Genomic DNA, 24138 nt, shown 5'->3' on the forward strand with positions numbered 1-24138 from the left:
CCAGGGTCACATGATCTCCTTTGGCAACCTTCTGACAAGCAAAGTCAATGGGGAAACCAGATTCACATAACAATCACGTTACTAACTTAACAACTGCAGTGATTCACTTGACAACTGTGGCAAGAGAGTTCGTAAAATGGGGAAAAAATCACTTAACAAATGTCTCACTTAGCAAGAGAAAGTTTTGGCTGTATTGTAGTCGTAAATCGAGGGCTACCTGTATATAGCTTGAACCATTTGAAATTAGGAAGAATGGATGGTGCTTCGCAAGATATTTTATATCAGTAGCAGTGGCTTTTAGTCTGAGATATCGCCTGGGCAGTTTACAATGTCAGCATATGGGCCCCAGCAATCTGAGCACTACCAGGGCTCCTATAGCAATGTTCTTCAAAATGTCAGTAATGATTCCAAAAAATGCTGTGGTAGTTTAGAGGCACACAGATATGTCCAGACACTATTTCATTAGAAACCTCAGATTAATATTTATGGTTTGTTTACTGAATTTTGCTCAGAATATTTTCTGTTTACCAGGGATGTGATGGAGTTTTCTTTATAAAGTTATAATGAAGACTGAAATTGGTCACTGTTGACCATACTTTTTCTGCTTCTGTTGGCACCAGCAGTGAATATTATAGTTTTAGAAATGGAATTGAATTGTCATGCTTTTTATTTGATGCTGCCTCTGAAGGTATTTTGGGAAAATAATACAATTTGGAACAGAACAGCTAGTCTATTAAGAGCAACTGGGCATAAAGAACACATTTCAGTAGTTCATGGACAGTTATTCTGGCTCACTTTATGGTAAGAGGCCAAAGACATGAAGTTCTTTTATTAGAGGTAAAGCATCTGGCAACTTGGACAAAGGCCTTTTCCATTGGACTGCCTTGCTTTCATTGTTTTTCCAAATTTGCCCTCAGATAACTTTCTAGTGATAAATGAGGATTTTTTGTCCTATCTGTCTTGGATATTACTTTGGTAGAACTAATGTCTTCAGCTTATTTTAATGTATTTTTATTTTGTTTGAAGTATTTTAAGTCCTCTGATGATATATTTGATACAGGGAATGTAAATCTTGAAACAGTTGTAAGAGCCACAAAAGAAAGGTATTTTTCCCCTGTATGTTTGCAATTTTGGCGGTGTTGCTGTTTCATGAAAGGCTCGTGTTTGAAACAAGCATGTTATTGTGATTAAATAATATTGAGATTATTGATTTTTTAATTTGACTTGCGTTTTATCTATTCCAAGAGGCTTTAGGAGTCTAACCAGAAAAGGTTGGGTTCTGAAGAAGGGAGCTCCACATGTAAACCACCTTAAGTTCCCTGGGGTAGGCTAGGATAAACTTGTCAAATTACAGTGTTGCAATTTGTATGTGTGCAAATGCACATCTGTGTATCTACAGGTAAGAACACCTAATCAGTCATATCTGGGATGAGGATCTAAGCTGGTAGGGGGCGCAGTGGCTTAATGACCCTGGAACTGCTCATCATAAATGGTCTGCACTCCGAAGGTTTGACCCAGGCTCAGTGGGATGGGATGAGCTTCCATCTCTCAATCCCTAGCTCCTGTCCATCCAGCAGTTTGAAAGAATGCACTATTGCAAGTAGATAAATGGGTACTACTTTGATGGGAAAAACCTATCTGTGTTCATGTGTGCGAAGAGCGGAAGCCAGTACTGGAGCTGACTGGATGCAAGGCAACGCAACACAAGGCGAAGTGAGGCAAAATCAACAGAGTAACCCAGAAGAGCCAGGAACCCAAGCGCCGTTGTCCGTTGGTGCACGCTAATTCGCTCCCTGCGATGCATCAAGGATAGGCACACAAGTGCTGAACAGAATGAACTAGCAATTTAGGTTGCCAGGACAGCATTGTGTCTAACATGTGTAGATTTCACTGACATTGCAAGCCATACGCTAGATAAATAAATCTAAGCTAATTAGTATTTGGATGAAAGACCACCAAAGAACTCCAGAACGTATTTGGCTAGATTGGGAAACGGATAAACATCTGAAAACTAGGCATAGGCATTGATAAACCATAATCATACTTTAGCCAAAAAATGCAATATAATTGCATCCATGAAGCCACCTCAATAATTTATAGAGACTTTAATGCAGTTGATGTATAGAGGCTTGATTTTTAGGTAAGAAACTGAATGGGAAGGTGGATGAGAAGTTTTCAATCCTTTCACTCACACTTTTTCCTGTTGAATTGATCCCTGTGGGAATTAACCCTAGTAGATTCCCTAGTAGTGTGCTACATGAGAATTGGAAACAGTTATCATTATCTAAATATTCAAATGCTATTTCTCTTAAATAATAGTTAACCTCAGTGAGGGTGACTTTAAATACTCATTATTATCCCTTTCCAGTCTTTTTTTTTTCCTTGAATGCTGCACATGTTTAGAATACACGTGAAGTAGAATACATTTAAAAGGCACATCTCCTGAAGATTGGAAGTGATTTAAAAGTTATTTGTATTCAGACAGTTGCTGTTCAAGATAGATCGTTTTGCATCTGCGGACGCTTCCTTTGGAAGGAGGGTTCTTCAGCAGGTAATCGCTGGCTACGGCCACCTCTGTTTCCCCCCCATTGGGACAGTGAGGCTTTGGTATGTCCCATTGGTGGATTCTCCATCTCCGATGCTGGAGAAGTGGCATTGTCTTACCTGAACACTTTTTCTCAGCACGGAAATGGAGAATCCACTCCCACCGTTAAGGACAATTAATACTTATTAGGGAGCCGGGAGCCAACACGTCAAACAATAGTCAGCTGCTTCGCCTTCGTCAAGTCTGGGAGTGGCTACCCAGGACTGGCGTGACAAAATTGGCTGACTTGGTCTAATGGGCAGGAAGGCAGAGTTAACCCATTGATGGATTCTCCATCTCCGTGCTGAGAAAAGGTGTTCAGGTAAGACAACGCCCCTTCTCCCATCCTTCTCTGCAAATCTCACGTATAAAAACCTACTGTGTCCATTTGCCTGCTTATATGATAAACTTCCATGATGTGAAGATTAGGATTTGAATTTCCATAGATGAACCTCTAGGTGATAGATTAGGAACATTTTGATAATAACACATTCTTTACTTTAGGAAAATGAAGTGGCAGTTTTGCACTTACAAACTAAATAATAGTAATAGTTTTGCACTTACAATAATAAATAATAATATTATAAATAAAAGGATGTTTGGAAACTTAGGAATAAAGGTTCAACAAATGAATCAAGCTAAATCTTCTTAAACTACTTCATATATTTTCTGAGAATTTTGGAATTGTTGACAACATCATTGAAAACTGGCCAGCATTTTTGGAGTATACTGTAGCATATTGAATTTATTTCTGCTTTTCTGTGAGAAAGAGGCCAGAGGTACATCTTATTTTTCTATTTTTTCTTAAGCATAGGCTGGGTAATGAAGTATTGGCTAAAAATCTTATTATTTTTGTTTACATCAAAATGGCCATCTTGATTATCCTGAACATACAGTTCCATTGCATCTCATACTAGTTTCCTGATTCTAATATGAGAAAGGAAGAAAAATACTCTCTACATTTAAGACATCATTTTATACATCTCTGTCATATTTCTTCATTCAGTTATCGATAGACTGTTTCCGTTGTTAATTAGTTTTTCCTTCCACACAACAATGAATTTTAAAAAATAAATAGTATATTATACAGTTAATTCATATCTCTTGAGTAAAATTATCGTTTCTGCATAAGGCCAGCTACAATGCAGGAGGCAGTTTTTTGAGTATAAGGAACATTTTCACTCTTGATTTTAGCTCAACCATATTGTTATCCCATAGACATTATTATTATTATTATTATTATTATTATTATTATTATTATCTTTTATTCATTAAACATGAACCTCAGTCAACTGAACATTCAAATTGGCTGGCGCTGATGGTTGACACGGGTTGCTACCAGCATCCCAGGTGTCAACCAGGTATCTCATTAAAAAATAAGATGTTCCGAGTAGCACAGTTTTTTGTAACATAGCTGGAGTTATTGCAGGAAGCTGCAGTTTCTTGATGTATTTTGCAAAGTTTTTGGACATAGTTCCCAGTGCCCCGATGACAATGGGTACCCATTTATTTGGTTTTCCCTTAAACCAAGATTTTAAAAACGAGAATATTGCACAGATTAATAATGCATCACTTATATTACCAAATAGTACTCAAGACTTCTTCAAAAGTTATTTAAAATTACTTAATGACCCAAATCGCATGTAATCTAATTTTGATCTTGAAAAAAAAAACAATTTCTGGATTACAAAGAACCTTTGAATAGGACAATCTAGTCTTCCCTCTTTTTCAGTTCTTTTTTTACTTTGCAAAAAAGAAAAAGCTTTCATTCAGATGCTTGGTTCATAAATTGCACTATAAACCATGGTTGATTTAACCATGATCTTTGAGAAAACTGGAAATAGCTGGGTTTGTATAATAAAATATGCCAAAATTAAACCACATCATGCCATTAATTAGTTAACTCTACAATTCAGAGCTAGGAATAATTACGGGGATATTCTAAAGCTAGGAATATTGACGATTTAATATTAAGATAACTTTATTACACATTCTTTAAAAAATCTTACATTTAATTCTAGTGTAAATGTTTAATTATGTGCTTATTTGCTTTTCTTTAATAGATTCCTCTCCTGGTATATTATTGAAGAATTAAAAATATTAAATCCTCAACCTTTGGAAGTACTGTGCATTTATATATGTTTACATGTAAACATACAATGCAGTTAGTTCTTTAAAGTAATGTCTACAATAGAATCTTGTTTTTAGATGTGAACACACATTCATGATGAACTGAATAATTACAATATCTCAGGTCTTTAGATAACTTGGCCATTAGAGGTGAGACTACTATTTAGCACTTTTTCAATTTGAGAGCTAATGGGTGTTAATTACAGATGGTTGTCTGGGTTATCTTAATCAGATGCATGATCAGTTGTTAATTGGTTTAGAACCTCAGTTCAACATTATTGGGAAAAACTGGAAAAATATTAAAGGCAAATGATATGTATCAGTGGGCTTATTATAATAGCCCAATATTGCATATCAAAACCTTTAATTCAAGATATTAGAGAATTTTGAATTTTTTCTGGATAGAAAGCTCTGAAAATAAATTGTCATATTAACTCCAGTTCTTGAATTTTAAGGCAGCATTAGCACCCGAATCTTTTTACCTGTATTTTTTTTTTAAATTAAAATCTGTAAACCGTAACAGGTTTTTTTCCCCCCTCCTTTGGTATCTCAAATGGGCTTCAGTGACCTTCCCAAAAAAGCTCCTCTGAAAGTCAAAATAAGAATCTGATCACTGTTGCCTGGTCATAAATAGCTTCTAAGAACTTTTAGTCTAGACCAGGGGTAGGCAACCTTGGCTCTTTTATGACTCGTGGACTTCAATTCCCAGAATTCCTGAGCCAGCTGGCTCAGGAATTCTGGGAATTGAAGTCCACGAGTCATAAAAGAGCCAAGGTTGCCTATCCCTGGTCTAGAACTTGGTTGATAGGACTGAATTTTACAGCATGAGTGATTTCATCAAAATAAAATCATTCATTTGCATTTAAATTTTTGTATAGACATAATTTTGTATAGAAATAATTGGAATTAGCTTCCAATTCTCCCTTTCCAGTATTATAAGAAAATAAAGTTTAGGCATCCTCCTCCTCCTCCTTTTTTTTTTTTGGCTAATGTTGCTTCATCCCCTTTCAAGAAAAGGGAGAGAACAGCTGTCTGCATTGTTGTTCTAAAAGAGCCCTTACATTTATCTGATCAAAGGACAGATTTTTTTTTTTTTAAAAAAATGAACTTACTTAAAAAAAACTGTTAGCGAATGGGTAAGATTTGGAATTCTAGTACTGACAAAGCTTCTTTCTCACAAGCAGGCAAATATCTAATATTAATCAGTATCTGATATATCTTTATAGTAGCTCATAAAATAATACAGAAGAGGGATGTTCTAATTGTTGGCAGCTTTTAAAAATATATTGTGCTTTCTCTAATAGCTTTTATTATTGAGAAAAATGTTTTTAAAATCTAGCAATCTTTAGGAATAGAATTTTGTTTTTGCATACTGCTGAAGTCAGCAAGTGTTTTTAATGCTGAGAACTTCAGTCAAGCAAGGCATTTATTGTATTTTGTAAGTCCTTGAACCGTTAGTAAATTGCACTTGAAAGTAAGTTATTAGTCAAAGTCATGACGTACCTCACTCTGTAGGAGATGTAGCATGCAATTGTCATGGAAATATTACAAAATACAAGTTAAGATTATATATTCATTGCTGTAAAAAGAGTCTATTTACTGAATTTGCCATAGGTCAGTGATGGCGAACCTATGGCACGCGTGCCAGAGGCAGCACTCAGAGCCCTCTTTGTGGGCACACGTGCCATTGCCTCAGCAGAGTTCGCCAGAGTAGCAAGCACATGGCATTTGGAAGCAACAGGGCACGAAGTGAGCGAGCAAGTGGTGTTGTCCCCCCGGGGATGCCCCGGAGATGGTGAGGGACTGGCCCCCGCGGCCTTGGCCCTGGCCACACTCACCCAGTCTGCTGTGACCACTGCAGCCATGCCCACCCAGTGGGCCACGCCGAGGGCACCATACTGCTGATGCAGCCCTGGCACTTTGTGATAAATACGTGGGTTTGGGGTTGCAATTTGGGCACTCAGTCTCTAAAAGGTTCGCCATCACTGCCATAGGTCTTTGGTAACCGGGTAGAAATAGGGACATGGATATTCTTGTGGCATCTTATTCTTATGGCTGCCATCACTTAAGTATCTTGTTCAAAATCCATTAAAAGTTCTAGATGAGAAAGAAATCTAGCACAACAGCTTTTTAAGTTTTATTTATTTTATTTATTTTTATACCACTTTTATTATTTTTATAAATAACTCGAGGTGGTGAACAAACTTAATACTCTGTTCTTCTCCTATTTTTCCACAAAAACACACCTGTGAGGGGAGCTGAAAGAAAGTGACCACCAGACGTCACCCAGCCAGCTTTCATGCTTAAGTTGGGACTAGAACTCACCATCTCCGGGTGATTGGCTCAAAGTCACCTAGCTGACTTTCCAGCCTACAGTGGGACTAGAATTCAGAGGCTCCTGGTTTATAGCCTGGCGCCCTAACTACTAGACCAAACTGGCTCTCAGTAATACCACTTGGCCTTGTAAACATTGGTTAAAAAATAGAAATAATGGTTATTTTCTTTTTCCCTTTTTTAAGTGGGCATTCTGTGACTGGATATTTCATAGTGTGCTAAACCCAGCAGATTTCTCTTCTTATTTTAAATATTGATTTCAAATAAAAAGCAGATGGAAGGGTAGGAGACTTTCCCAGGCCACACTGAACAAAAGAAAATACTTCTAAATATCTGTTCGAGGTTTCTCTGGAAATGTAGTATAGCTGCTATAATGCAACATTTCCTCTTTGGCAACATTTTAAAATACTGTGTAGTCCAGATTCTAGGTGCATCTACATGAAATTTTCCTTTACAGGTTGTCCAAAATTAGCTGAAAAATGGGACACATGGGCTATCTCCTTGATTTTCCTCCATTTGTGAGGTTTTCAGATATTGTCTGAAACGTTGATGCAGTCCTAAACTAATACTGTATTTATATAAGTATTTCTAATTTAGATGTGAATTCAGCTGTTTATCATCACTTTGTAATGGAAATATTACATTCTATTGTTGTGATTGTTTTACCAATATAGCTGTGCATGTAGTCCTCAATTTGCAGCCATAATGGAGTCTGCCCATTATAGTTATAAGTTGTAACAGTCATAAAGTGGGTCACCTATGTGACCAATTTGATTTTGTGGTGGTCACAGTTCTAAAGTGAACCTTTATTCACTGTGGGCCATTTTTGTCGGAAACTTAAAATAAATGCTAGTTTTCAGCAAAAACCTTGTTTTCTTGAAGCCATCTAGACCAGTGGTTCTCAACCTGTGGGTCGGGACCTCATTTGGGGTCGAACGACCATTTCATGGGGGTCGCCAAACAATGCAATCCGCCATTTTTTCCCCTTTTCCTTAGCTGTGCTACTCCCTTTTATTCTATTGGCTTTTGAAAGCCAATAGAATAGACTCTCTTGAATAGAGTCTAATTCTATTGGCTTTCAAAAGCCAATAGGAATTGTCCAGGCTGTCTCTGCCCTGCTGAGCCCGCCAAAAGTCCCATTCTGCAAACGGTGCTGCACCAGTTGAGTAGTCCTCGACTTACGACCGGTTGAGTAGTCCTCGACTTACGACCGGTTGGGGGTCGCAGCATTAAAAAGGTTGAGAACCACTGATCTAGACAGTATTGTTTGTATTTTTGGAGGCTTCGCTAAGCCCACCCCCATGGTGGATACAAGAAATTCTGGAGTATCAGATTAGCGTAAGTATTCTTTTAGACCAGAGGTGGGGAACTATGACTCGTGGACTTCAACTCCCAGAATTTAAGTCATAAAAGGGCCATAATTCCCCAACCCTGCTTTAGACTCAACACTTTTAGTTATTTAGAGTTTCAAAAATTGGAGAATTGAGGGGAGACTTTTGAAAAGGTAGGGTGCAAAATCTGTTTGTGGGTTCTGTACAATTTTGTTAAGCTTGTGCAGAGTAATTATGATGGGGAACATTACCTATAAAGACAAATCATCCCTTGCAAAAACTGATTGGAGCTGCATGTGCATTTGAATGAGAAACTGATTATGATTTATTGAATATTATTTCAGTAGCTAAAAATGCTTCATGTTGGTTTTCCCTTTCAAATGTAATCGTTACAATCTAGACATTTAATTTTTTTGTTTCTTGATTACAGGGAGAAAAAAATGAAAATTCAAGACATTAAAAATAATATTAAAGAAGCTATAGAGGTAAGTCTGCCAGCTGTTCCTTGTTTTGACTAAAATGCTTTAACTTGTAGCATTCTGGTTACATGCATGAAATCATTTTCTTCACAGACAATAGTAACAGCGATGGGAAACCTGGCACCACCAGTGGAACTAGCTAATGCAGAGAACCAGTTTCGAATTGATTATATATTAAACTTAGCAAATCAGATAGATTTTGACTTCCCACCAGTAAGTATACATTTTTATTGAAATGATGTTGGATTAATATTTAAGCTTTTGTCTTTTTATCCCTGTGGGTATTTTGAAAAATAGAAAGTAATTTGTTTTATTTTTCTGATGTTTTCAACATATATGTATTGATTGGTATCCAAGTATTGATCTATAAATGTGAATCTTCTAGAACCTGACTTTTGTTTCTTCTTTGGGCTTTTCTGCATGAACAAAACATTGGATGATGCAGATGTATAAAGTTTCCAGTGGATGTGTATGTTTTCCAAAGAAATTGAAGCATTCCAGTAATTGAAGCATATTGAGAGTAAAGTGATGAAAATGGAGGATGTATTTTAATGCTTACCATTAGTCTTTCTGTGACCCTTAGATAACTGTGTGTTTGTGTACATGCACAAGTATGTGAACAAGCCACCTGTGCAATACAAATTAGTTTCTAAAATGTTGCTCACAAGAAAAGCTCCAATCTTAGTGTCAGGCAAAATGTAGTTACCCATCAGTCAGGATTCTGTTACTATGGACTTTGAGTTGAACATGTAAGGTACATGTGGTTGAATGGTTAAATTTATATGGATCTTCTCAGCAAGGCTTTAGGTCCATGGGGCCATCCATCCCAAATGTTATCAGTATAATATAATTCAAATTAAAGACAGGTAAGCTGGAGCAGCAGAACTAAGATTGGTTCTCCAGCACTGGAGATGGAGAATCCACCAATGGGTTTAGACCGTATTCCTGCCCAATCAGATCAAGTCAGCCAAAGTTGCCACGCCTGTCCTGGACCATAGAGATCCCAGTCTTGGCTTGATCTTGCCCAGGACAGACGTGCAGATTTGGCTCTTAGGCAGGTACAGTCTCCATTGGTGGATTTTCTTTTCCCCAGTAGTTGTTAGGCTATAGTGGACTAATTGGATTAATCCCAATTCAAATTTTTCATTGCTATTACCAGATTCTCCAATCCTTTCCATTGGAAATTGGAGTTAACTCCTAATTCCCTCTAGTTGGGGGGAATATACGAGCTTTTGTTCAGGAAGGGGCTCCTTCCTCCCTTTCCCCCTCCCCCCCATCCAAAAAATTTTCTGCTCACTGGATTGATAGGGACTAACAGACGTTAGCCCCAGCCAGCTAAGGAGATCAATATCTCCAACAGAGCTTGCAGCTGCGGCTCCAGGGACCGGTTTCAGGCAAAAATACCTTCTGAGACCTTCCCTGCTCGTTCGGGATCTGTTGGAGCCTTGAGGTGGATTCAGGGCAGCAGAGTGATTTTGGGCTGTTTCCTCAGTCTATCTGACGAGCTTCAATATTTCGGCCGAAAACGGGGTGCGCGCACACGAGAGCAGCGTCGATCAGCTGTTCGGCGGCTGCTCGGTAAGTCTAAAACGGCCAGTTTTTTCTCTGCCTTCTCTCACGAAATGCACTCCTCCACAGAATCGAGTCTCGGGCAAGTCTTGCTTTTCGGAGTCGGCCCACGCACGGCCGCCATTTTAGGACTGCGCGGTTTAACACGCGGCCACCATTTGGGGACCGCATGGACTCAATAAGCCTAGCGAGTTCAGAATAAGGTGGAAGGGGATCCTTCCTGCTTTACACTGAGAGATATTTAAAGTGAGGGATCTCGCGGGGGGGGTAGTCCTCAAATCAAAGCTACAGATGGACTCACTACAGATTGGCAGGCTGCCATTGCTTAGTCGGCCGCCATTTTGGGTGCAGGGTCGAGGCCTGCTGTCAGAGAAGGGGCCTAGCCGCTTTCCTATATATTCTCTCTTCACCGACAATCACAGGTCTCCATTTCTATTTGTGATTTGACTGGATTGTTGTCATCCAGGCTTTCCCTGGGGTTTTCCCTTTTGTAGGCTCTGGTGTCTCCTGTTTTTCATACTGTCAACACTGAAACAATTGGCTTCATCCAGATTTCAGGCACCCCTTGTAGTGTGTCTGTCCTTATCCAGTTAACAACTACTTGGATTCCAGGCGCCCCAGTAGTGTGCCTGTCCTTATCCACAGTACTTCAGGCCGGATTCCAGACACCCCCAATAGTGTGTCTGTCCTTATCCGTGCACAGCCATTGTTGGATTCCAGACGTCCCCTATAGTACGTCTGTCCTTACCCAGTGTGTAATACTCTCCAGATACCAGGGGCCCCCTATCATGTTCCTGTGCTATCGGAGAATGGAAGAGTCTATTCTTTCCTCAAAGGGAGCCTTGCCATCCTCATCGGGTATACCTGGTCCGGAAGGCATTGAGAAGACAGCTGCCTCTAAGGTCAGATCTACCACAAAATCTTCCAAGAAAGCAATCAAACAGGCCAGCAGGAGACACCAAGCCTTAGAAAAGGAGTTCTTCAAGGCGCAGAAAAGAGCCAGGTTGGAAACACCTCAGACCGGAGGGTTAACCCTTGACTTACCCCTGGGGTTCCAACTTCCCCTCTGGGAATCTGGTCAACGGGGGAATCCTTACATTCCCCTGCGCAGTGCAGGGCAGGCGATTTTCCTTCTTTTTACCAATCTTCCACTACATGGGTGCCTCAGGGGGCTCCCGAGGCCACATTCACTCCTACTGCAGCAGGGCTCCGCCCTAGCGAGCCGGCCCCTTTCCCTATGGAGGACCGCCTAGCCCTACTGATTGCACAAGCAGTAGACTGAGCCCTTGATGCCAGGGCTCAGGCCTCTAGACCAGGGACTGCCATTCCCTGTACCGTCCAACAACCGGGGACTGAGACCTATTCTAACCCTTCCTCTCCATCTGGGTCATCAGTTTCTGAGGATTCTTACCTCAACCAGCCCACCACAGAGCAGGAGGTTCAAATGTCTGAAGAGGAAGAAATTCCTCCAGAGGCTTATCCATTCAGTGGCCTCTTTAACCCTTCTTTCTTTGTCACCTTGCTACGTAAGGCCACATCCACCACCCATCTTGGGCCAGGAACTTCATCAACGATGACACCCGTTCACCCAGACTCGGAGGCAGACCCGAATTTCGTTGAGCCGGTCGCGGCTCAACACCGCATCCCCTGCCCTTCTTTATTTCTGAATGCAATCCAGAAACAATGGGCCTCTCCGGCTTCTCTTCCCCTCCCAGGTAACACCGACAAAAGGCTGTACAATGTGGCCAAGGATCTGGAGGAGGTTCTGGAGGTACCGGCTGTGGACGAGCTCTTTAGGGCCCCTAATATCGGCCACCACCATCTCTGGGGATTTTTCAGAGGCCCTTAAGGCTGAGGACCGCAAGTGCGAGTCCACTTACCGCAGGACACACCAAGCGGCTGCATGGGCGATCAGGGCCGCAAACTCCGCCTCATTTTTCAATAGGGCCACACTCTGCTGGCTCCCGCAACTTCAAGCCCGGATTCCAGCGAAGGATATCCGCACACACCAGGACATTAGTAAGATGGTGGCGGCCACTGAGTATGCGTGAGTATGCGTGAGACGCAACCCTCCAGGCTGCTGGGTTTTGGTGCAGAACTATGGTGTCCAGTATCATTGGTCGCCGTATGCTTTGGTTGAAGCACTGGCAAGCCGATGCTAAGTCCAAGTGGAAGTTGGCAGCTGCTCCATATCAGGGAGGTAAGTTATTTGGGGACGCGCTAAATTTCTACTTAACTGAAAACAAGGACAAACGCAAGGTCCTCAATCATCTCCTCAAAAAATGGACAAACACCCCAGCTATTACCCAAGGAGGCAGTCCTTTCGTGCTGGAGCTAGATACAGTTACACTCAGCCCTTCCAGCCCTTTCAGGCCAGGCAAGACAGGCAGGAAAGACAGGCTGATAGGCAAGCTTCTAGACCCAGACAACAATCGCAGGGCAAGCGGCCCTTTCGAGGGAACAGCAGGCCATTCTGTCGCTCCAGTTGACTCCCCATCAGTACCTCCCATAGGGGGCAGACTATCTCTCTTTGCCCACCAGTGGGAGGCCATCACCATGGACGTGTGGGTGCTCAACACCGTCCATCACGGTCTTTCCCTGGACTTTGTATCCAACCCCCCAAATCGGTTCCTCTCCTGCCCTTATCCCCGAAACCGAACAAAGAAAAGACTAATGAACGAAGCCGTTCAACATTATTACACATACGGGCCATAGAACAGGTTCCACTGGACCAGGGAGGTCAGGGATTTTACTCCATCCTCTTCGTTGTTCCCAAGGCATCAGGGGGATGGAGAGCCATCTTAGATCTCAAGGGCTTGAATTTCCATCTTGCATACCGCAAATTCAAGATGCAAATGCTCCGCTCCATTTTGGGAAGTGTAAGAAAAGGGGACCTCCTGATGTCTATCGACCTCATGGAGGCTTACCTTCATATCTCTATATCTCTGGCCCACCGACGGTTTCTACGGTTGACATACAAGGGATGCCACTTCCAGTACAGAGCTCTCCCATTTGGCCTATCATTGGCTCCCAGGGTGTTTACCAAGATCCTGGCGCTTCTGGCAACTCATTTAAGGATGATATCAGTAAGAGTCCAATGCGACCTGGACGACATATTAATCCAGTCATTGTCCACCCGGTCCGCCTTGTCGGACCTCAAACTGGTGATAAAACTGCTCCAGGACCACGGGTTCTCGGTAAACTTTCCCAAGAGCCACTTGGTTCCCACAACAAGACTATTACACCTCGGGGCCATCATAGACACAGTGGAGTGCCGGGTGTACCTTTCACAAGAACGCCGGAACAGCATAAGGGAGTCAGTTCTTCAATTACGCAGGTGTTGGTCAGTAACATTGGCCAGTCTCTCCCAATTGTTAGGGAAGATAATCTCGGCCATAGCAATCGTTCCGTGGTCCAGGCTCCACTCCCGGGAACTACAATGGTTCATGCTTCCTTTCCAGAGGCAGAATTTCAGTGCATCCCAACAAAGGGTAAGACTTCCACAACAGGTGTTGTGTTCCCTCATGTGGTAACTATCATCAGCCATACTCAGAGGGTCATGCTTCAAGGAGCCGGACAGGATAGTACTCACGACCGATGCCAGCCTCTTCGGCTGGGGAGCACACCTTTGGTCTCAGTGGACACAGGGATGTTGATCCACCTCAGATCTCCGGCACAACATAAACTGGCTCGAACTACGAGCCATCCATCTAGCCCTCCGTCACTTTCGCAACCTAGTGGCACGGCACCACGTACTGGTCCTCACGGACAATGTGGCAGCCAAGGCTCACGTATACCGCCAAGGGGGTACCGCTCTCGGACTCTATTGACCGAGTCTCTCTTACTGGGATACTGGGAAGAACAAAATCTGGCCTCTATCAAGGACTACCATATTTCAGGGGAAGCAAACATCCAGGCCGATCTTCTGAGCAGGACGACAATGGATCACTCGGAATGGCGCCTCCATCCAAGGGTCTTCAAAGAAATTTGTCACTGCTTCGGCCTCCCACTTGTGGACCTCTTCGTGTCCCCGTCCAATACCAGCTGACTCGCTTCTTTTCCCAGTTCCCATCCGCAGGGGCAGAACAGACGGATGCTCTTTGGAGTCCATGGCCACAGGGCCTGCTTTACACCTTTCCCCCCTACCTCTACTCCCGGCGGTAATACGCAAACTTCGGGAGCGAGCAGAGATATTGCTGGTGGCCCCTTATTGGCCAAGGAGACCTTGGTTTGCCGATCTGATGAGCCTTTCCCTTGCAGACCCTTGGCGGATACCTGCGGAACGGGTCTCTCTCAGCCAAGGGGTTATTCGCCATCCAGACCCCCAATGGCTCCAGTTAGCCATCTGGCACTTGAGCGCTCAATCTTAACAAGGGAGCTTTGCTCGCCAGGGGTCATCACAGTAATCCAGGCTTCTCGCCGCCCTTCCACAAACCGGATATACGAGGCCACGTGGAAGAACTTTCAATCATGGTGCACCGGCCAACATTTGTCCATCGTGGAACTCATGATTCCCAATATCTTGGACTACCTGTTAGATGGTCTGGAGAGGAGCTTGGCTCCAAACACATTGCGCAGGCAGATCGCCGCTCTTTCCACGGTCCTCATTTGTAACTCTGTGGAGTCATTGGGACATCATCCTTTACTTGGCTCATTCCTTAAAGGGGCTGCTAACCAGACCTCCCACCATGCACAGGTACCCTTCGTGGGAGTTACCACGGGTGTTACGGGCTCTTACCAAGTCACCCTTCGAGCCCCTAAAGATGTACAACATTCGCTACCTGTCCCACAAGGTGGCATTCCTGGTGGCAATCACATCGGCACGACGTATCTCTGAATTGGCAGCGCTCTCAATCCGGGATGATCTGTGCACTTTCCACAGGGATCAAGTGGTCCTTCGACTTGACCCTACCTTCATCCCGAAGGTCAGTTCTTTATTTCATAGGTCACAGGAGATAGTGCTGCCGGATTTTTGCCCAAACCCATCGCATGCTCTGGAATGGCAATGGCATAGTTTGGATGTCCGTAGAGCACTTTAGTATTATATTTCACGGACAGTGGAATTCCGCAAATCAGAAGTCCTCTTTATATCTTTCCACTCTTCTTCCAGGGGTCGGAAGGTTTCCTCTTCCACTATTGGCAGGTGGATTAGAGCATGCATCGCCGGGGCGTATCAAGCTGAGTCACTGCCGGTTCCAAGACGGGTTAGAGCCCACTCCACACAGAGTGCAGCTACTTCTGCGGCATGGGCCACCCAGGCTTCCATCGAGGAAGTCTGCAGGGCGGCTACATGGGCTTCGCCATCTCCTTTCATTCGGCACTATAAAATTGATAGGTTTGCCTCGGCAGAGGCTTCCTTCGGTAGGAGAGTTCTCCAACAAGTTTTACATCAAAGTGCCACACTGGACCAGTCTACTCCCCACCCTCAGGGACAGTAGGCTTTGGTATGTCCCATTGGTGGATTCTCCATCTCCAGTGCTGGAGAAGGGGCATTGTCTTACCTGAACGCCTTTTCTCAGCACGGAGATGGAGAATCCACACCCACCCTTGTAGGTCATCTAGGCCTAGGTTTAGTTTTAGTTTGTGAGCCACAACGTCTTGCGGTCAGTGAATGGCTACACTCGCGTCAAGACTGCGATCTCTATGGTCCAGAATGGGCATGGCAAATTTGGCTGATTTGATCTGATTGGGCAGGAATACAGTCTAAACCCATTGGTGAATTCTACATCTCCGGGCTGAGAAAAGGCGTTCAGGTAAGACAACGTCCCTTTTCATTGATAACATCACCTCCTATTCAGTTGGTTCGTTGATAAAAGGCTTTTCTGATATGGGCCCAATAATAAATTTAGAAGCTGTCTTTTAGGATCCAAGACAGATGTTAGTTACGTTTAGTATCGCTTCTGTTGCTTTCTAAATGGATCAAGGGCCTGTGTCAAATAAACCAAAAATCTCAATAATGAGCCATCTGCCAGTTCCTGCTATTTTTTACTTTTGTTAAACCTGCTGAGTCACTATAAAAAGCATTTCCTGATCCTTGTAGCTCTGAACGATAATTTTGTTGATGTTGGTTTCACTGATAGAAATAACTTTATGAATGGCTCCCTTATTTCACTCCTGTCATCAGTGTCAGCTCCTGGTTAACTAGGCTTAAATGTTTTGGCCTACATTTGTTTCTGGTAGCAGCCAGTATAATTTATTTGACAGAGAATTTTCTTACACAACTAGATGGGGGAAAGTGCAAAAACTAGTCAATTTGGGCCATCTTGGGGCATTTCTGGCTTAGAAATGGCCAATGTCTTACTTGCTGACAAGTGTCTATGGGAAAGGGAGGGAGGGAGTGAGAGAGAGGGAAAGGGAGGGAGGGAGTGAGAGAGAGGGAAAGGGAGGGAGGGGCTGAGAAGTTTCCAGCTAGGCAAGGCTTCAGAGGAAGTCGTGGTTAATAATCTTCCAGTAGTTGAGGATTAATGAGTAGGTTCTTTGGCACTACGGATTTCTAAGTTACAATAAATTTACCCCCTCCCTCTATAGATTGGATATAAACATGCACACACAATACCAGATGCATTGATTGTCGGTAATTTGCATACTATGAATAATCTTACTGGAAAATACAACCAAGACTCATGTGAGTGCTGAAAGCTGTTCTGGTGCTGAATTGTGGATTCCTTTCTCTGTTGGCTATTAACTGGAACTGTTACGGCTGTTGAGATGCATTTATATTTCTCTGTAGAGCTTTTTTTTTTTTAAAGGAAACTTTTAAGTAACTCTCTATGCACACATAATAGAGAAGTATTTTGCCGAAACCTCTGTGAAGTCAGGTCAGATGAGGTGCTTCCACTCCCCAGTCCTTTTGATTGTGAAGCAAAACTGTCTGCTACATTAGGTTGTTTACTGCAGCATAAACGTTAGGAGAGAAAACTATGTCAGGAATATTTGGGGCATTAAATGTCATTTCTGTAGTGGCATTGCTGGGCTCTGCAGAAGATTATAAGGCTTCAGAAACAGCCTGCTTATAGCATTAGGTTTTCTCCTCTGAGATGTGTGTTCCTGATGCATACAGTCTCACCTGAGCTCATTTAAATGTTGTATTCCTTTGGTACTAGAAGAAGAAAAAAAAAACATTGAGCATTAATTATATGTAAAGCAATGTCATACCCTGGAATATCTGTATACTCCTAACCTCCTGGGCACAATCATTGAAATGAAGAGTCCTCAGAGAAAATTGGAGACTTTATAACCTTAGTTTATATACAAATTTCCCCTCCTGAATAGTGTAAACAATGGAGAGCAGCTTTCTCTGGTGCATTGTGAAGGATGCACAAGCAGCTGGACATGTCCGGTTTTGTGGTGAAGTTGAGAATTGACAATACTCCGTTTTCTTAAAAATAGCAGGCATCACAAGTTTTCTGTAGAGCATTCAACTCAGTTGTCTTATTGCAAGCTATTGTTTCCTAGGGCATCTGGACGTGTTTTTGTGTTAATTGCTGATTCAAGCTCCTGTTTGTATACTTCTCTTTGATCTCCAAGAACATTTTTGTAAACCTGTTTGTTTGGTACTTGAGCCTAATTTTTTTTTCCTCCTCCTCCTCCTCCTCCTCCTCCTCCTCCTCCTCCTCCTCCTCCTCCTCCTCCTCCTTCTTCTTCTTCTATCACAGGACTAGGGAAATGAGTTACTGTGGCTTCTGTCTCAGCCTAAGAAATACAGAGGCAATTTAACATTAAGGTCTTTTTCCATTAGTGTTAACACTTGACTCACACAAAGCCACCAAGCATACCTGATCTATCAGTGGGCCACCTAGACATTCTCTCCATTTCAGTAATCTGTAGACCTGTTATATGATATATTTTTGCTTTGTTAGGTGATATACCTGTGAGACTGTGAAGTGAAGGAGTAATACGCAGTTATGACTTGAACCGATCATAGTTCCTTCAGCCTGTAGAACTAGCTTGGCAACTTTACATCTTTCACCTTACACATGAGGGAAATGAACAGTGGGCAGGAAACTGGAGTCTGTGTACTGCTTGTTTGAAAAAGGCTCAATAGTAGCTGTGGTGTTTTTATTTTATTTGCTTATTTGACTATGAAGATGTAAATATCAGATAACTATTCCTTTTAATAAAACTGTTTTCTGAAAAAAGTAAAAGTATACTAACCATAGCTGTTAAGATTGGCTTTGGGAAAGATGATCCACTTTTTGTAGTCTTGGAATCTCAGTCAGACGTGTGTCTTATCATGTGATATCAGCAATTGGATGGAGGCCAAATTTATTTGCTTATTTTATTATGTCTGTATCCCTCCTTTATTATTTTTACAAATAATTGAAGGCAGCAACATATCCAACACACCTTCCGCCTCTTAACTTCCCCAAAATGACAACTCTGTGAGGTAGGTTGGGCTGAGAGAGAGTGACTGGCTTGAAATCACCCAACCGGCTTTCATGGCTAAAGCGGGACTTGAGCTCACAATCTCTTTGGTGGGTTGGCAAGTGACTGTAGGCACTGAATTGCTGACCTTCGTTTAGTGAGATAAATTATACAGAAAGTTTACCACATTAACATACTAATTTCAAAGTAATTGTTGTTTGGAAAGTCTGTTTCATGCTTTTGGGATTGTTCTCTCATTCCCCTCAGAAAGGTACTAGGAAGCTGAAGGCAAATCATAAATTTCTGCCTGTCTGCTTAGAAGTTAAGATACCTTATATGGGTTATGTTATTTTCCTTTTACTTTACAAAGGCAGGTTAGAGAATTGGGGGGAAGGATTTTTCAAGGGTGATAAGCAGTGTAGTATAGTATTTTTATTTAACGTGAAATTTCAGTGTAGTATTTTTTTCCACAACAATAACAACAAAAAAATAACCAAACAAAATGGTGAGGTAAATTGGGCTGAGAAAGAGCAGTTGGCCAAAAGTCACTCTATGAACATCTGGACATCTGGGTGATTTGATCCTGTGTCTGAATGTTCTTATCACAGGTCTTCAACCAGTACACCACTCTGACTCAAGGAGCATTAGGTGAACTTTAAGGAAAGAAGAATATCTGTGATAAAAACCCAGCAATAAATCTAGTTCCTCCTAGCCTGGAGAGATCTTCTCCTTTGTTAATAATAAATGCTCTAAGATTCATAGACTGAGACAAAAAAACATGGTGGTCTTAGTGAAGTAACCAAGTGGGCATAATTCTTTAGGGAACTGTTGCCATAGATTAGCTCCTCTCTTTCTTCCCTCCCTTCCCAGGGTGTTGCAGCAGACTTTTGGCACAGTTTCTTTTTATATATATATAAAGATTTTATTGATTTTTTCCCCATAAACATATGTTAATTTTTTCAATCAACGAGTTGTCTGGAGTTTGCTATGCTAATACATGTTCAATTCCTAATCCTTCATTCTTTCCTCTAGTCAACAATAAAATAAGTCCCAAATTTGATAATAGTCTGTATCTTCTTTATCTTTCAACTTCATAGTTAATCTGTCCATCTCTGCACATTCCAATATTTTCCTAATTATTTCTTCTTCTGATGGCAATCCTTCATTCTTCCAGTATTGTGCAAAAATTATTCTCGCTGCTGTGGTGATGTGTAAGATTAAATATAATTTCTGCTTATTAGTCTTTTCAGGCATAATACCTAGTAAGAAAAGTTCAGGTTTAAAATCAACTTGTTCACCCAGTATTTTTTCTAACCACATATGTATCTTTCTCCAATAGGCCTTAGCCTTACCACATGTCCACCAAATATGATAATACGTGCCTATGTTACATTTACATTTCCAACATCTATCTGACATATTTTTAAACATTTTTGCTAATCTTGCTGGTGGCAGATGCCATTTATAAAACATTTTATACAGATTTTCTTTATATGAAGTTGATATTGTTAGTTTATAGTTTCTCTCCCATAACATTTGCCATTTTTCTAATTCTATATTATAGCCAAAATTTTTCGCCCATCTTATCATTGTTTCTTTCACTTGTTCACTTTCCATATCCAAAATTAACAAAAAGTTATACACTTTCTTAATTAATTTCTCATCTGAGGTTAACAAAATCTTATCAAACACAGTTTGATCCTTATAAAATCCATACATTTTTACATCTTTTTCATATCTAAATGATTTTGGCACAGTTTCTTTAAAGCATTAGATAGGTTAAAAAAAACACTGTTACTGGTGACTCTGAAGAAGCAAGTTGACGAAGTTGATGGGTGTTTCCCATATCTCAATGCATATTAAAGGAGAATAGATCACTAAATGCATTAGCAGAAACATCACCTGTTTCTTTGAAAGACAGAAAAAAAACATGCTTCCAGAAGTTTGTGGCATGAAAATCAACTCCCTCTCTCTAAAGTTAACCTTTTGACTAGTTAAATTAATTAATGCAGTACTGTAAAACACACACAACAGCCTCCTCCTCATTATTAATTTTGTGTGCCGGTACTATTTAAGATAAATGCCAATAACATTACACATGCACAAAATTATCATAGGATACCTCTGTTGAAGTCATCTTAAATTTAACTTGTAGCTTTAAAGTACTAAAGTTATGAATCATGCAATATTATCAACTTTGCCATCTCAGAAAAGAAAGCTATGCGTTAAATTGTGTGTGTATGCTATGATGCAGGAGTTCAAGTGAGGATGTGGCTTATATTATTTAGCAGAGCTTAAAAGGATGAGTTGACCATAATTGTACCCACCATGGGTACAGTGTTTAATGTGACCTTCTGTTTGAAGGAATGGTGTTTTGTTAATGGGAGATAGTTAAAAATTGAGCACATTTGGTAATGGTTTACTACACTTCCTAAGTTGAATGGGCTAGATTTTGTATTAGCTGTACCTTGCCAAGTAACAATAAGGAATTTAGATGCTTAATAGATGACAGTAACATCCCTTTTTGTAATCATTGCTTCCTGTTCAAGTTTTTTTTTAAACTACCAGTAGCCATTTGTGTCTAAAGAAACTCAGCAAAAACAAAGTAGAAATCTTTACTATAGAAAGACAGAGGGAAAAATATAAATTAAAAAAAAAATTCTCAGGAAATGGGCACTGCTTTATATATTTTCCCCTTATGAAAAATGTAATGAAAGTGCATACCTTTTAAAGAATAATGAAGAAAAAGATCAAAAATTGATGAATCATTGCTAGGGAGGGAAGATATAAATTGTTGATATAAAATCAGGGACAAGGATCGTTGAGGACCATGATCCCCTTTTCCAAGGGAAAAAGCAAAGGAAGATAATGTGGGAATAGGGAAGGAAATGTGTCCCATTTCACTAGTGAATAATATTGGTATTGTCTATGGAGATTCTCAGTCATACAGGTCATGGTTTTCCTAAAGATGCTTTTTCAAGAGGCAACTGGACTTCCTTTGTTTTTTTCTTGAAGGCCTATTGCTTCTCATCCAAGAAGCTTCTTCAATTCTGAAGAAGCTTCTTCTATGAGAAGCAAAACATTTTCAAGGAAAAAATAAAGAAAGTCCAGTTGCCTGTTGAAACAGGACCTTTGGGACAATACCGGTATTGTTTTTCTAGTTGTATGCATTATAAAGAGAGCCAGTTTGGCATAGTGGTTAGCAGTGTTTCTCAACCTTGACAATTTTAAGGCATGTGGACTTCAACTCCCAGAATTCCACAGCCAGCAATGCTGGCTGTGGAATTCTGGGAGTTGAAGTCCACATGCCTTAAAATTGTCAAGGTTGAGAAACACTGGGTTAATGCATCAGGCCACAAACCAGGAGCCTCTGAGTTCTAATCCACCTGGGAGACCTTGGGCCAGTCCTTCTCTCACATCTCTAGGAAGAAGAAGGCAAGACAAAACATTAGTTAAAATGTTGCAAGGAAACTGCAGGGACTTGTTCAATAGTTGCTAGGAGCCTAGATAGACTACAAAACACTAAAAAGTGGAGAAAGCATTAGAACGTTTTTGGGGGCTTCTTAGATTTTATAGTATTGATCTATGAATCAGAAAGAAGCAATTCTGAGGGCAGAGCATAAAATCAACCAAGAAGTCAAAGAGAACCTGAGAACCATATCAAGAATCTGCAGACCTCTCATCTCATCTAAGATTAATATTCCTGCTCTGTCAGTAGAAAAGTACTGAGTACAAATACTATTCTTGAGAGAATAGCAGAGAAAAAACCATTGATCCCTACATAGTGCAATAATGCTCATCTCAAGTCTAGACTACTGAAGGAATAGTCTATAGATAGAGGAGTAAAACTCCTCTATCTGTAGCAGAGGTGGGGCACTATGGTCCCTTCATAACTCAAGGACTTCAACTGCCAGAATTCCTGAGCCAGCATGGTATGACTCAGGAATTCTGGCAGTTGAAGTCCACAAGTCATAAAAGAGCTTTAGTTCCCCACCCCTAATCTATACCCACCGCGCCCCACGCGCTCCAGCAACCCTCCCTGCGCCCGCCGGCCTCCCACCTCCCACCTCTGGCCCTCTTTTACTTACATTTTTAGTAGCTGCTCAGCAGGGAGGGGTGGAAACTTCCAGACAGCTTGTCTTCGCTGCAGACAACTTGCAGCACGGTTTGCAGAATAGGACTTTTGGCGGGCTCAGCAGGGCAGAGACAGCCTGGACAATTCCTATTGGCTTTCAAAAGCCAATAGAATAAAAGGGAGTAGCACAGCTAAGGAAAAGGGAAAAAAATGGCGGATTGTGTTGCTTGGCGACCCCCATGAAATGGTCGTTCAACCCCAAATGGGGTCCCGACCCACAGGTTGAGAACCACTGCCTTAGTGTATTGGTAGAATCAGTTATTGAATTTCAGGGGAACCTTTTTTTTTAACACAAGTATATCACATATTGGATGATCTTGTATACATGTAGCAACATAAAACTTAGGTGTTGTTCATTCAGACTCTTTTTATAGATGTGTAGGAAGTGAAGTTGGGTAACATTATCCAAAGCTCAGAAAATTAAATACTTTTTAACAGAAGTATAGGTAATTTTCTTATACTGAAGTTTAATTTTGTCAGCTTATACATTGTCTTTCAAATAGAAATTGTGGGATATAAAATTTGTAAAATAAAAATAAAGTGACATTTTTTTTATCACAACATACAAGTTAAGCCTGGGAACAAAGAATTAGACAGATAATATTGAAACATCCTTCCATCCCATACATTCTCATACTTAATTATCTTTAAACTTTAACAATTTAATAGAGTCTCAAGAGGGATAAGCCAAAGATTAAATGAGAGCAAAATTAGTATATTCTCAATTCTTGGATTGCTTCTGAGCCTTTTTATGACAGAAAGAATACATTTCATTGACAAATTTATTGTGCATGTTTACTACAATATTATTAGTATAACACTATGTAAGATTCTGTGGGAATTGTGTATGCTTCCATTAATCTGCTCCATAAAGGAATACAGAAACTGAGTTTTGGAGGATTTCCCCTCAAAGTCAGCTTTAAAAACTGACTTCTCAGAAAATAAATTTTGGCACATTTTAAACTTTTGTAAAGTGCATTTAATGGTTTTAATACAGACCCAAAGAATAAATAATGCATTTTCTTTTATGACTATGTCTTTGAAATACTGTAAGTGCTATTAATATTCAGTATTCAATTCTGAAACAAGTATGAAACATTAATGAACTTCTTAGTAAAGTAATTTTATTGTACATTCATTTCTAGCTAATTCCTTTGCTAGTATATATATTTGCTATATAACTGCTGAATGAATATCAGAAGTTTGTTTTTT

General features: G+C 40.9%; 1 protein-coding gene across 2 annotated transcripts in view; it reads left to right on the plus strand.

The window, feature by feature from the left end:
* Nucleotides 1-24138, plus strand: part of GNAS (GNAS complex locus) — a 188999-nt gene that overhangs the window by 95122 nt on the left and 69739 nt on the right. For both annotated transcript variants that reach the window (XM_039364516.1, XM_039364517.1), the window contains exons 3-4: nucleotides 8810-8864; nucleotides 8952-9071. In XM_039364516.1, the coding sequence (XP_039220450.1) occupies nucleotides 8810-8864; nucleotides 8952-9071 (175 nt within the window). The remainder of the gene's footprint in view (nucleotides 1-8809; nucleotides 8865-8951; nucleotides 9072-24138) is intronic.

Source organism: Crotalus tigris, unplaced genomic scaffold (assembly GCF_016545835.1).
Source record: "Crotalus tigris isolate CLP2741 ecotype Arizona unplaced genomic scaffold, ASM1654583v1 scf7180000019768.410792, whole genome shotgun sequence".
Taxonomy (NCBI): domain Eukaryota; kingdom Metazoa; phylum Chordata; class Lepidosauria; order Squamata; family Viperidae; genus Crotalus; species Crotalus tigris.